The sequence below is a fragment of the Phocoena phocoena genome, chromosome 2 (assembly GCF_963924675.1).
Source record: "Phocoena phocoena chromosome 2, mPhoPho1.1, whole genome shotgun sequence".
In the NCBI taxonomy this organism is placed as follows: Eukaryota; Metazoa; Chordata; class Mammalia; order Artiodactyla; family Phocoenidae; genus Phocoena; species Phocoena phocoena.
In genome coordinates, this window is record NC_089220.1 from 68368638 (window position 1) to 68384068 (window position 15431).

At 37.4% G+C, this 15431-nt stretch overlaps 1 protein-coding gene across 2 annotated transcripts in view; it reads left to right on the top strand.

Moving 5' to 3' along the window:
• PRKD1 (protein kinase D1) overlaps nucleotides 1–15431 on the top strand; it is a 332872-nt gene that overhangs the window by 256187 nt on the left and 61254 nt on the right. Inside the window, exon 5 of one of the 2 annotated variants that reach the window (XM_065870973.1) lies at nucleotides 5187–5210. The exons of the other annotated variant lie outside the window; for it this stretch is intronic. Within the exon in view, the coding sequence (XP_065727045.1) occupies nucleotides 5187–5210 (24 nt within the window). The remainder of the gene's footprint in view (nucleotides 1–5186; nucleotides 5211–15431) is intronic. 2 annotated transcript variants of the gene reach the window in all.

The following is a 15431-nucleotide window of genomic DNA, read 5'->3' on the forward strand; positions in this document are numbered from 1 at the left end:
ACTTCACTTTTTCAAAGCAGTTTTAGGTTCACAGCAAAACTGAAAGGCAGGCACAGAGATTTCCCATATACCCCTTGCCACCCACACATGCATAACCTCCCCCATTATCACCATCACTTACCAGAGTGGTACTTTTGCTAACACTGGTGAACATACGTTGACATACACATCATAATCACCCAGGCACATCATAACCAACCAAAGTCCATGGTTTGCTTTAGGGTTCACTCATGGTGTTGTACATTCTGTGGATTTGGACAAATGCATAATGACATGTATTCATCATTATGGTATCATGCAGAATATTTTCACTGCTCTAAAAGTCCTCTTAGCTTCATCTATTCTTCCCTCCTCCCCTCCAGCCAACCCCTACCAACTACTGATTTTTTTTTACTGTCTCTATAGTTTTGCCTTTTTCAGAATGTCATATAGTTGGAATCATACAGTATGTACCCTTTCCAGTTTGGCTTCTTTTACTTAGTAGGACATACTTAAGTTTCCTCCATGTCTTTTCATGGCTTGATGGCTCATTTTATTTTAGAGTGGAATAACAATCCATTGTCAAGATGTCCACAGTTCATTTATCCATTCACCTAACAAAGGACATCTTGGTTGCTTCCACGTTTTGCCAGTTATGAGTAAGGCTGCTGTAAGCATCCATGTATAGGTTTTGGTGTAAACATAAGTTTTCAGCTCTTTTGAGTAAGTATCAAGGAGTGCAATTGCTGGATCATATGATAAGATTATGTTTTGTCATAACTGCCAAACTGTCTTCCAAAGTGGCTGCACCATTTTGCATTCCCACAGCAATGAATGAGAGTTCCTGTCGTTGCACATCCTTGTCAGCATTTGGTGTTGTCGTTATTTTGGATTTTGTGTTCTGATAGGTGTGTAGTGGTTTCTCATTGTTTTAGTTTGCATTTCCCTGATGGCATATGATGTGAAACTTCTTTTCACATGCTTATTTGCCATCTGTATATCTTTTTTGGTAAGACGTTTGTTAAGGTTTTTGGCCCATTTGTAAATTGGATTGTTTGTTTTCTTATTGTGGAATTTTAAGAGTTCTTTATATATAGATATATTATTTAATATTTATTTATTTTGGCTGCCCCTGGTCTTAGTTGCAGCATGCAGAATCTTTAGTTGCAGCAGGCGGACTTCCTAGTTGTGGCATGCAAACTCTTAGTTGTGGCATGTAACCTCTTAGTTGAGGCATACATGCAGGATCTAGTTCCCCGACCAGGGATCGATCCCAGGCCCCCTGCATTGTGAGTGTGGAATCTCACCCACTGGACCACCAGGGAAGTCCCAAGAGTTCTTTGTATATTTCAGATAACAATCTTTGTTAGATGTGTCTTTTGCTAATATTTTGCAAATGTTTTCTCCCTGTCTGTGGCTTGTCTTTTAATTCTCTTAACATTGTCTTCTGCAGAGCAGAAGTTTTTAATTTTAATGAAACCCAGCTTATCATTTATTCCTTTCAAGGGTCATGTCTTTGGTTATGTATTTTAAAAAGCACCACCATATCCAGGGTCACCTAGGTTTTCTCCTATGTTATCTTCTAGGATTTTTATAGTGTTGTGTTTTACATTTAGGTCTATGATTCATATAGAGTTAAATTTTTAAATTAACTTAATTAACTTGCATTAATTTACTTTTTAATTTAAGTTAATTAAGTTAATTCATTGTAAGTTCTGTGTCTAGATTCATTTGTTTACATGTGAATCACCAGCACCATTTATTGAAGAGACCATCTTTGCTCCATTGTATTGCCTTTGCTCCTTGGTCAAAGGTGAGTTGACTGTATTTATGGGGGCTTATTTGGGGTCTCACTGTTTTACTTCATTGATCTATTTGTCATTCTTATGCCACACTGTTTTGATTATTATAGCTTTATAGTAAGTCTTGAAGTTGGGTAGCATCAGTCCTCTAACTTTATTCTTCTCCTTCAGTATCATGTTGGCTATTCTGGGTATTTTGCCTCTCCATATAAACTATAAAATCACTTTGTTGATATCCATAAAATAATTTGCTGAGATTTTGATTGGGATTGCATTGAATCTATAGGTCAAGTTGGGAAGAACTGACAAATTGATAACATTGAGTCTTCCTATCTGTGAACATGGTATATCTCTCTCCATTATTTTGCTCTTTTATGTCACTCATCAGAGTTTTATAGTTTTCCTTATATAGATCTTATTCATATTTTGTTAGATTTATACCTAAGTATTTCACCTTGGTGGGGTGCCAGTGTGAATAGTATTGTTACAAGCATGTTTTTAACATTTTTATTCATTGTAGCTAAAAGCTAGAAACAAATAAATAGTGGTAGAGTCATACAATGGAATAGTATACAGCAATACAGCAATAGAATTGAGGAACTGTTGATTCATTCAGCAACATAAATGAATCTCACAAAATAATATTTAGGGAAGAAAAACAGAAGATTATATGCCTGTGAATCCAGTGTATGAAGTTCTAATCCAGAAAAACTGATTTATGGTGAGAGACATCAGAATAATGGCTCCTCGTAGGTGCCCACTTAGAGAGGGAGCAAGAGAGAGCCTTTCTGGATGCTGGAAATATTCTATATCTTGATCTGGGTAGAGGTTACATGCTTATATGCGCATGTAAAACCTCATCAAGATGTACACCTAGAATTTTCTGCACTTTATTCCATATAAATTATACCTCAATAAAAAGATTTTATTTATTTATTTTTTTAATATGCGGTCTTAATTAATTATTTATTTATTTTTGGCTGTGTTGGGTCTTCGTTTCTGTGCGAGGGCTTACTCTAGTTGCGGCAAGTGGGGGCCACTCTTCCTCTTGGTGCGACGGGCCTCTCACTATCGCGGCCTCTTGTTGTGGAGCACAGGCTCCAGACGCGCAGGCTCAGTAGTTGTGGCTCACGGGCCTAGTTGCTCTGCAGCATGTGGGATCTTCCCAGACCAGGGCTCGAACCCGTGTCCCCTGCATTGGCAGGCAGATTCTCAACCACTGCGCCACCAGGGAAGCCCAATAAAAAGGTTTTAAAAGGACAATAGCAAGTTATAAAGTCATTAGGTTTCTTCATCCCAAGTCATGTGGTAAAAGGATGAAATATTATATCAGAAAAGTTAATAATTTAATTTAATTCTGAGATTCCTATCAGTCAATTTAAAGAAAATGGGATTATAGAAATTACATTATTCAGTAACAGGAAACATAAATTCTTTGGGTGATAAATGAAAGTAATATGCCACATCACCCTAATATATATAGTATTCATTTACATAATAAACATTTTCTACAGTAGTCTTCACCACAGATACACAACTGTGATTCATATGATCTTCTTTCAAGGGAAAAACAAAGCTCTAGTAAAATATTACAACCAACTACCAAAGGAATAGGTGGCTCTCTTTTTCTTGGCGACCTATGGACATTTCTGGTGATTCTAATTTGATAGCAAGGGAGAAATACAGAGGTGTGTGTTTGCCCAAATTTTTTCTTTAAAATAATGGTGCTATAAAATATTATGCAAAAAATCCTTCTCCTAGTCAAATAAGATTGGGAAGTACTCCTCAGTCCATCCAAGTACTGGACATCACAATATTCATTAAGCATGGTTATGGCTCTCAGAACTCTTGCAATAATGAAATCAGTGTTCCTAAACTGACTCAACTATGGAATCCCTTTTTCTCAGGAAACCTAGGAATACCTAGTGGGAAAATAACATGCACTTTTAGAAATGGTAACTTAGAGGAATAAGTCAATTAATGCATGTTGCATAGACCATCTTCAAATATCGTGCAGTAAACCAGCACTAAGCTGGAAAGAATTCTGCTGATAGCCCAGAATAAAGACATTCAGGGCTACAAACTGAAGGAAAATCCTGAGCTTTGGATATTAGGTATGTTGATGACAAGGATAATATCTTATTTTGGAAATTGAGGAAATTTGATTTCTTCTCGCAGAGGGAAAGCTTTGCCTCCTCTGTATGAAAATGTTCTAGAAAAGTACATTCAAACAGGGTTATCATTTCTCCTCCAAAGTTATGTTTGGGTCTGGCCAAATGAGCAATTGTTGCTCCTGAATTCTGCTCATGCTTCCTGTTAATCCAGAAGTCTAACTGGTATCACTGGGTAACAGTTAATTTTAGCAGAACCTCAATCTAAATGTACATCCCTTTCCAAAGTCTCTGACAAAATGGGTTAGCTGTAGATTGCAAATTAGGATGCAGGGACTGAGAGAACAAATAATAGGATTTTTCTCAAAGTGTAATGTTTATTCAACACTGGAAATATCATGGATTTCAAAACACCATCATACATTTTTGTTAAGAAAAAGAGTCAACTGTATTTTAGTTTTGATTTCATTTCTAGTTATCAGATAGAGCTACCCCACAAAGCTTGAGGGAATAGAGATGAAAAAGAATATATTCAGCATAAATTACCAGATGCATGTCTACTTAACCAAAATGTTTCTTAGATTTTTCATTGATACTCCTTCTCTTAACAAATTTATCATAACCTTTCTACTTTTGAATTATATTTCAACCTTAAATGAAATCAGACAGAAAGCAATGATATGCAGCGAAGACTCTAAAATGAGCAAAGAATACACTGTAGACATATTTCTCTCATTAAAACTCTAACCCACTATTGGACTTCTCAGGTTTGTAAAGCACTGACTGATACTGATTATTCATCAACTTATTCTTGCCTGCAGGCAGATAACTATGTCACATTTGATTACTTTGATGACCTTTTTCTTTCTTTTTCCATTGAGAGTATGAATTATTGTGAAGAAAATCTGATCTTTCACTTAAAGGTCAAAATGCTTCTTTCTGACTCTCATTTATTTTCAAGAAGGTGAATGAACCGTCGTTCATCACTGACACTGTGACAAGTAGATATTTTCTTTACCTCTACCAAATCAAAACTTTAAACTGTGTTTTTTGCAATCTTAGTGTCTGTAGTTCCATTGAAATGTTAAAAAGTAGTTTCTAACCCAGATGTTTCTGTGCCACAAAGACTGATTAGTATCACATTTTGCTTTTTCTTGAAAACATATCTATTATTTGCTAATAATATTATTGAGTAACATGCATTGCATTCCTCCAATAACACGGTTCTCTTGTCTTCTGCCTCCCCTTTTCTGCACCTTTGTCTGCTTTTTGCTCTTACGACTTCATGTTTCAGTCTCCTGTGAGTCCTGGCTTTGAGGTAGGTACTAACTCTGCCTAGGAATGTGCTTCACCATCTTTTGCAAGCCAACATTATAATATTAAATTAACATCAGACAGTCATCTGTATTGACTCTATGAGAATACTCAGGTCAGAATTTAGCTCAGAATCCCACCTGTTGAACAGCAGAAAGCCCATGGGTGGTGGTGGTGGTGGTTGTCTTTTCCTGGTGTTATTGTTTAAGTTTTCACAGTCTTCAAGAAGACAAAGAGCAGTGCAGGCATTAGACCAATAGTTGGTTTATTAGATAAAATTTTGCCCTCAGATTACTTGATTCCATAACATTGGTGTCTTTTCTATGAAGCTGGGCAGGCCAGTTGAGAATAGAACAGAACACAGTCAGCACTCACTTCACCTGGTAGCATATTAACTGAAATGTGTGCATGCTGGAACTGTGTCCTGGTGCTAGGTACCATAGAACCGTGCCAAGTGAGGTCACCATCCTGATATCCAGCAGTTTTGGTTGGCACCATAAGGCACAAAACAAGGACTGCCTGAAGAGGACTTATAACTTTTCAAGAAAGGAGCTTTGAATCCGTAATGTATTATCAGTCTATTTAATTATTTTTTAAAAGGATGGTACTAGTGTATGTATTAAGGTCTCAATCCAAGAAGAAATTATATATGGAAAACCACACATTTCCTTCATAAAGGTTTTAGGTAAGACCCCCTCCAAAATTGGCCTTTTGTCTATCTTAAGCAATTAATAACCTAAACATGGAAAAGTCAAGCATTAAAGCAGGATATACAACAGTGTTCTTCTTGTGATAACTTGTTTTGACCAGTTGACTTGTTAATGTTTCGTTTTTCTTATTTCTGTACCTCTGGTGAGTTGAGAGTTGACATATTGTTATTTTCTTTCATGAGACTGTAAATTTCAAATACCATTATTAGTGTCCATTCTAAGATGGTATTGTTAAGGTAACTCTTAACATAGGAAGCAAATCAAACTACAACCAGAACATGTTCTGGGTTAAAGAAAATTAACAAGTCAAGATATCTTTTTTTTTTTTTTTTTTTTTTTTTTTTTGCGGTACGCAGGCCTCTCACTGTTGTGGCCTCTCCCGTTGCGGAGCACAGGCTCCGGACGCGCAGGCTCAGCGGCCATGGCTCATGGCCTAGCCGCTCCACAGCATGTGGGATCTTCCCGGACCGGGGCACAAACCCGTGTCCCCTGCATCAGCAGGCGGACTCTCAACCACTGCGCCCCTGGGGAAGCCCCAAGTCAAGATATCTTGATTCATAAGATGTAAAATGAAGAGATCTGCTTCAATAATAGTGAATTCCCATGATTGAAAAATTATCCTAGTTCAAAATGTGCCGTACTTAGAAAAGTCTGGGGTGAATGCTAGGTCAGTATAATTTTTGATATTCTTGTAAATTTAAATTTTGTAATTTACAGTGCCGTTCAGACATAATTTTAGATGTGGACTAGTATCTTTCCCTTCAAATTATCCTTTGGGAATAAAGCCAAAAAAGGGCGGGAAGCATTTTCCACTTCCCTCTCCTGCACTGAAATCGGAGCAGATGGTGTAAAAGAGGACTGAAGGGTAGTTTGCTTTTCTGTGGAAGTTGTACAACTTAAAGGCAGTCAGGCCTTCACGGGATAGCTCCTGAGGGAAACAAGATGCATTTTCTGCATAAGCTATTGTTCTTGAAGTTGTTTATAGCTGGTTTGTTGAAAAGGTAACAAACTTTTCTTCTTTTCTTTATAATGTCCTGGAAGATAATTATTCATAAAATCTGACCAGTATTTCAGAGAGATATTCTAGTGACAGTTTGTGAGTTGCAGAACTGTTTGAGAAACCTGGTCATGGCTCCATGTTCAGCATGTCTTAGTCAGAGTTCATATTTTCAGGTTTATAACTCAAGGATGCAAAAGTATACAAGGGTAGGTCAATCCTCTGCCCTCATGGACTTGCAGGAATGGACACTATAGAAACAAAGAAATGTGTTTTTGTAAAAGCTTTCTGGTATTACATTGCAATGATATATATTAATTTACTTAATGTCCTCTATTGATTAGATTGGTTCCTTTTTTTCTAAACAATGTGGAAATAGGCATCTTTGTCTGTATTTTTTGCACACTTGTAAACATATTTGTAGGTTTCTCAGTAAGTATTTATCGAATGAATCCAGTAGGTTATATCCTTAGAAGCCAAGTAGACTAAAGAATATACACATATTTTTTTGCCAACTAGTTCTTCAAAAGGATGTAAAAGTTTAAATTTATGACTTCACTGACTGCAGTGTATGAGAGTTTCCATTTCCTCATAGCCTTCCCAACAATCGATTTTATCAGTATTTTAAAAGGTTTTTTTTTCACAAATTTGATAGATAGGTAAAATAATTTCTATTCCTAAATATGATTTCTTTACTGGAGAAGAGAAACAACTTTTCATATATTTATTGGACATCTGTATTTCACCTATGGTGAATTGCCTGTCTCTTTCTCTATTGAGTTGCTTTGAATATATATATATATTTTTTTTTTAAACTTAAAAAAAATTTTAACATCTTTATTGGAATATAATTGCTTTACAATGTTGTATTAGTTTCTGCTGTATAACAAAGTGAATCAGCTATATGTATACATATGTCCCCATATCTCCTCCCTCTTGCATCTCCCTCCCACCCTCCCTATCCCACCCCTCTAGGTGGTCACAAAGCACTGAGCTGATCTCCCTGTGCTATGTGGCTGCTTCCCAATAGCTATCTATTTTACATTTAGTAGTATATATAAGTCCATGACACCCTCTCACTTCTTCCCAGCTTACCCTTCCCCTCCCCATGTCCTCAAGTCCATTCTCTACGTCTGCATCTTTATTCCTGTCCTGCCCCTAGGTTCTTGAGAACCTTTTTTTTTAGATTCACATATATGTGTTAGCATACGGTATTTGTTTTTCTCTTTCTGACTTACTCCACTCTGTATGACAGACTCTACGTCCATCCACCTCACTACAAATAACTCAATTTCGTTTCTTTTTATGGCTGAGTAATATTCCACTGCGTATATGTGCCACATCTTCTTTATACATTCATCTGTCGATGGACACTTAGGTTGCTTCCATGCCCTGGCTATTGTAAATAGTGCTGCAGTGAACACTGTGGTACATGACTCTCTTTTTGAGTTATGGTTTTCTCAGGGTGTATGCCCAGTAGTGGGATTGCTGGGTCGTATGGTAGTTCTATTTGTCGTTTTTTAAGGAACCTCCATACTGTTCTCCATAGTGGCTGTATCAATTTACATTCCCACCAACAGTGCAAGAGGGTTCCCTTTTCTCCACACCTTCTCCAGCATTTATCGTTTGTAGACTTTTTGATGATGGCCATTCTGACTGGTGTGAGGTGATACCTCATTGTAGTTTTGATTTGCATTTCTCTAATGGTTAGTGATGCTGAGCATCCTTTCATATGTTTGTTGGCAATCTGTATATCTTCTTTGGAGAAATGTCTGTTTAGGTCTTCTGCCCATTTTTGGATTTGGTTGTTTGTTTTTTGATGTTGAGCTGCATGAGCTGCTTGTATATTTTGGAGATTAATCCTTTGTCAGTTGCTTCATTTGCAAATATTTTCTCCCATTCTGAGGGCTATTTTTTTTGTCTTGTTTATGGTTTCCTTTGCTGTGCAAAAGCTTTTAAGTTTCATTAGGTCCCATTTGTTTATTTTTGTTTTTATTTCCATTTCTCTAGGAGGTGGGTCAAAAAGGATCTTGCTGTGATTGATGTCATAGAGTGTTCTGCCTATGTCTTCCTCTAAGAGTTTTATAGTGTCTGACCTTATATTTAGGTCTTTAATTAAATATATATTGTGATAATAATCCTCTATCTGGTAATCTGTGATGGAAGTATATTTTCAGTTTTACATGTGTTTTTCATGGCTTTTTCCCATACTGATATTTTAATACAGAGAAAACATTTTCACTCATTACCTTACTCTACATGGAATACTATTGAAAATAAATCAATGTAGGCAGATTAAACATAATATTCTTTTCAAGTGATTCAAGAGAATAGTCTTTTCTTGACGTAAATGAGCTGAAGTCAAGGTAGAAAATGAAGCAGAATTAAAGACACTGGTGTCCTTTGCAACGACAGGATACAATGATGACACAATATTTTTTTAAGTTAAGTAGGCCTTATGGAATTTTTTTAAAATCTAAGAACTTTACTAAAGTTATTTTAAATATTTTTAAATGTCTTTAAGGAAGCATTTATTATTACAGCTTTGAAGTTGAGAGGCTCTAGAGAGAATTTTTTTTCTTTTTTTTTTTGGTGAAATTAAATGCTTCTAGACTAGTCTTCTTGGTAATTCTTAACAGTCAGACTGCCTACAGTAAGATATTATTAGGAAATACATTGCTCGTTCCAAAAGCTTTCTCTATGTTTGACTGTTTACCCTTCATATCCTTTAGTTTTTACAAAATTTGGACGATATTCAGTTTAACTTTTTATGGGAGGGTGCGTATTTTCTAAATAATACTTTTCCATAAACCACTATTATTTTTATAGAGTTTCCTGAGTCACATTTAATTCAGACAAGTATTGTAGTAAAAGGAACTCTTGTCTGCATACTCTCCTAGAAAACCTCCCCCCAAAATGACTCATTCAGTTACTGTTTCTGTTCATTAATAAATAAGTAAAGACAAGAGAATACCACTATTGCATTACCTATCTGTAATTGGGTATGATCCTGATACACTTTATAATAGTTAAGGCAGAGTCTTTTCAAATGAGCAAATACTGAGGGAGAAAGTTATTTCTAATGAAACTATGGTGAAATTTCTGGCCCAATAAATATTTTCCAGGATATTTTCCAAAGTAGCAAAAGTCTGTCTAGAGGTAGACATTTTAATTGTTATGCTTGTGTTCTGGAGTTCCAGGAATCCTGGTGATTCATCTGAATTAAGAAGTCGTTTTTCTGTTTAAATATGAACCATGACATCCAATATGTTAGCCAGATATTGCAAGATTTCTTTTGATGATTGTACAGACTAGTTCTCTAAATTCAAACCTGGGCAGTGTATACTTCCAGTGAGGAAAAGACATCCAAGAATTATTTAACTGGCACTTTTCCACCTCCTGAGAGGCAGAAGAGTATGTGCAGTGGTGCGTTTGTTGGGAAGGAGCCCATCAGTAAAATTAAGAGTGTGAGGCCTTCTTTGATGTGCTATTAATCAGCTGTTGCCTGATTTCATTCAATTTGTCTGGCTTGTCATCTGTACATTATTATTTCATGTTCTGAACATAGACTTCCAGATGTGTAATTCTAAGTACGAACACAGCTGGAGATTTCTTCATGAATTCCACTGGGGAAGAGGACATCAAGTACCACTTGTCCACAGTTACAAACATACAGGTCTTTGGAACAAATGGATCTTTAGTGAAGTCCCTGAAGGGCCTGCACTCACATCGGGAAGGTACCTTGGCCTCCGTAACACTCCGCACTGTCATGACTTAAGACACAAAACATTGCTCTCTGCTTTAAGATGCAAAGCAACCCCCCCACGCACCCAGTTACCAGTAACAGGCATTTGCTAAGTGGCTATCTGTGTCCATCTAATGTCATGCCAGGCCTGTCAAATTTAAGTCTCTGCTCCTTAAATTCCTCACCAGTCATGACTACTAAGCTCCAAGGCAGTAATCGCTGGGAAATCTCTTTTTAGATTATTTCATTCAGCTTTCCCGTTAGCTCGTAAACCGAGGCCAGGCGCCTGTCAATTCAATCAAGGTCAAATACCATGAGAATATGTGTCCCTAAAATCACTTTTGAATTTTCCACATGATCTGCTTACCTTCCAGTTCACTTTCTATACGACAGTCGAAGCCCTCAACTTGTTGACATGCAGAGTTATTTTCTTCCTCAGCAGAAATGCTTTTTTATTTTATGAATGTATAGTGTGTGGAGTTAAGGTTGCATTGCCTTCAAGTATAAGGAGAGGCAGTACTTGTATTATGTCTCCCCTTTCCTCCAGGAACCCAGAGATTTGGAAGATGTCAGTAACTGACATTTTGAAAGAACAGTGCATGTAATTTGTAACAAGTTCTCCAAGGGTCTAGTGCTTTCCCTGGAAAGGGTGGATTGCTTAAGAAAATAGTAAGGTTCCTTTATCCTTCATTTCTGTTTACTTAAAAAGAGTGAGAAAAAAAAAAAGAGTGAGGCAGTATAAAAGTTAATGTAACGTCTAAGACTGCTTCAGCACTCAGCAAATCCAGATCACCGTGTATTTTTAATCAGAGATTTATATATGTTGTTACTATGAAATCTTTCACAAATTGCTGCAGACATTAAAAATGGATTCTCCACTGTACAACAGCATCCATCACTACTAAGCAGGGGGCACACTTTTTTTTATTTCTGCTCTGTGGCGGTCCTTTTCACTGTTATGAAAAGGTGTTGATTAGATTTTATTTATGCTACATATTTAGGGTATCCAACTGAGGAACCAAACTCATTTATCTGGCACACTTGGCAGGTAGTTCAAGGCCTGTAGAATCAGAATTGTAACAGAATAGCACTGAACAATTTAAAACTTGCCAAACACCCTACCCTCTACTCAGCGAATTACAGGGCATGGCAACATGCCATGTTCACATGTTCGTATGTGAACCTCAATTCCCAGGAGTCTTCAGACTTGTCTGTTGCCCAAGAACTGCTCTGTGCTGGGAAATCCTGGACTCCCCATGTTTGAGGTGAAATATTCATCTCAGTGTTGTTGACAGAAGTTGATTGTTTCTTTTTTGCTTCGTAAAATAGCCTCAGACTAAGCATTCACAGCCGTGTTTTACTAGCAGTGACAATGGGTGGCATTAGATAATCATTTCCAAGTGGGATAAACAGGTTTCAGAGCATATAAAAGAAATCTCTAGGCAGTCTGAAGATTAGGAGGACTGAGTTGTCCTAAACAGAATTTTAACTGCTAATAATGGTCAACATAGTCATTGCATGGCAAGACTCACTTCAGGATCCACACCCAATGCCTCTTCTTCAGGAAACTCCTTTTCTGAATGACCCCTTTATCTCCATCATGGAAGTGGTTTATCTTTTCTTCGAACCTTCATACATATGGGCACTTATTCTGTGTGAGGCAGTATTCCAGAAGTTGGTGATACAGTGATGAACAAAATTGTCAAGTTCCCCTTCTCATGGAACTTATATTCTACTGAAGGGAGACAGTAAAAACCTAATAAACAAAGAGGTAAATAAGATAGTTGTGCTCTGCAGTAATGGCTTTGGAGGGGACATGATGATGTGCCAGAGAGTACCACAGAGTGGAGGGGATGTGGGCAGGAAGTGAGGTGATCTGGAGGCGTCCTGGAGAAGGTGATATATGACCTGGAATCTGAAGAATGAGACAGAACCATCTATGCCTATAGAAGGGAAGAGCACATGTTGTTGATAGTAACAGTTATGTTGTGTCCAGAATTCTATTGAATAGTAAACTCATTGGGCAGAGAGACTGTTATTTACTGGTCCTCGTATGTCCTGTAGCATCTGACTTGAGCCTTTAGGTAGGATTTGTCCCAGTAAGCACTTGTTAAATTAGATAGATCCATCTGGATGGCAGTAGGAGCAAACTGTTACAAGGTGCTATTCTGCACAGTTCTTTGATAATCAAAAAATGCTAGATCTTAAAACTTCTAGAATAAAAGATTAATGTTTGGTTGGCTGTGTTTCACATAGCTGTGCTGGTATCTTTTAAGCATAACAGCACCTGAACAGGAAAGTTGGCAGGCAACGAGTGATACTTATACAATAGAGGCTGTGTATTATGCTAATCATTATGTTCTAGAAAACATGCAGGACTCAGATGCTATCCTCTGGGCACAGACAAGTCGCTTGAAAGTCTCTTCTGTAGGTCAAGGTTAAGGGGTTCACAATATTTTCACTTTGCATTTTGGCAAGTAGAACATACTATTACTTGATTTTTCTTGTTTCCTGTGAACGCTTCCTTCATGACTTAAATGAAGGGAAGAAAATACTTTCTATTTTTATATTAGCATAAAACCAGGGGATATGAGAACTGGGAGAGGCTATAAAGAGAGGAATCATTATTATCATCTGGAACAAGAATACCTGGGGCTTCCCTGGTGGCGCAGTGGTTAAGAGTCCGCCTGCCGACGCAGGGGACACGGGTTCATGCCCCGGTCCGGGAAGATCCCACATGCCGCAGAGCGGCTGGGCCCGTGAGCCATGGCCGCTCAGCATGCGCGTCCGGAGCCTGTGCTCCGCAACGGGAGAGGCCACAACAGTGAGAGGCCCGCGTACCGCAAAAAAAAAAAAAAGAATACCTGAGTTCATAGTTCTGCTTCTACGGGCTGTGCGATCTTGGGCAAATGATGTAGTCTCTCTATGATTCAGTTTCCTTATCTTTAAAAAAACCTGGTGGTCATGAGGTTTAAATGAGTTGATGAATGTAAAGTGCTAGGAAAAGAATCTGGCACCTACAAAGGTTATATAAAGTGTTTTATGTCGTTATCTAGTTCAGAGGTCTCAGACTCCCCATGACCAGATTTATTCCCCAAATCAGTTAACTGGCACAACGTTTCAGAATTTTTTCAGTCGCTAATGTCGAGAAATAGAGTTATTTCATAAAGCAACTAGATCTTCTGCTTCTTTTGCAAAACTAAGAGGTCAGGAAACATAGGGCTTTCATACTCACAGCCATTAGCAGTCTTTGATCCATCCCTTTTCAACCGAGCCTGTCCTCTCCGATTTACTGTAGTCTCCACCATTCTCTATTGCATCCCTGACACCCATTAGTATTAGCAGCCTACAGGTATTATTGATATTTGAGCTTGCCACCTGTCCTCTTTCCAGAGCAAAAGGGTTCTGACAGATTTTGTTTTTCATGTTGGAGATGCCAAGTAGGGACGAGGAGCAGGTAGACAAGTACAGAGAACAGTTCCAGTGGAAAACATTCCTTAGTCAATTGTACTCACTTAAAATTGAAATCCTGTAGAGCAAGTGTGTCAATGTTACAGTGCATGTAATACTAAATTTTTTTTAAAGCTTATATTAACAGTCTGTATTTTGAACATCTCTATTGAAACGTCTCATCCATTATTTGCATGCATTTATTGCTTGAAGACATTCATTTTTGTTTAGTTCAAGCAATGCTTATTACTTATCTTTACCAGGCACTTCTTTCCATTAACAGAGGACAAACATGATTAAGATGTTGTCCTTCCCTTAGGAGCTTATTGTGTCCTTCCCTTAGGAGCTTATGATTAAGACCAAAAAGAGTCCCAAAAATGAGGAGTCCAAAAAGTGATGTCAACACGTACACTAAAGTGTTCTCTACTTTTCTATTTCTCTTTGATTCAAGGGGAGTTTATGTCACCCCAAATCCAGTCCCCAATATGGGTTTGTGAAATGGATTTTAGTTAACAAACATAAATATCTTAATAGTGGAGAAGTTTTTATTTGAATCTTGTTTTTTAGACAGTGACTTTCATCTCTCAGGAAGTCTTATGTTTGATTTTTCCATAAATGACAACAAGAAACCACAAGTAAGGGCCATTTTTCCCCTCTGTTTTCTAGCTTAACTAATAAAGAGAATTCATTGTGAACTGTGAAGTGGAATATACCTTGTTGGGAAATTGTTTCATGGTCCTGTTGAATGTTTAAAGATGTGCTGGCAGTTGGAGTTTCCATAATGTAATCTAACCAGTCATTTCCTGGGATGGTTCCAAACTTGCTGAGTCATCAATTTAATACACCAGGTTAAAAAACAAATTCAGTCTCTAGAAAAGCAAGATGCATTGCCTCTGTAAGTAGGTGTTCAGTGCATATAGTTTTAACTTTGGCAGTCATTTCAAATGAAATATTGTTAGCATGAGAATGTTACAGACACTTCAGGACACCATAGTCTTTTAAAAAAAGTTTAATCTGTATAATATTTATTTAATATCTAATCCCGCCTTTAAATTCAGCTTTCATCATTTTTTTGTTCTCATATTCTCTCTCATCTATGATGTGATACCTCTTACAATGAGAACAAGAGATCTTTATACTTTTCGTCATCTATAATTTGCCAAATCCGATCATTTACATCAATCCATCCCAATACCATATTGTACAGTGATGTCAGTTCTCACAAAAGTTCCACACCTGTAATGTGATCCAAATTCCTCCACTCAGGAAGAGAACAGTTCATAGGACCAGTGGCTAATGTAAAAATGTAAATTTTTAGAAGCA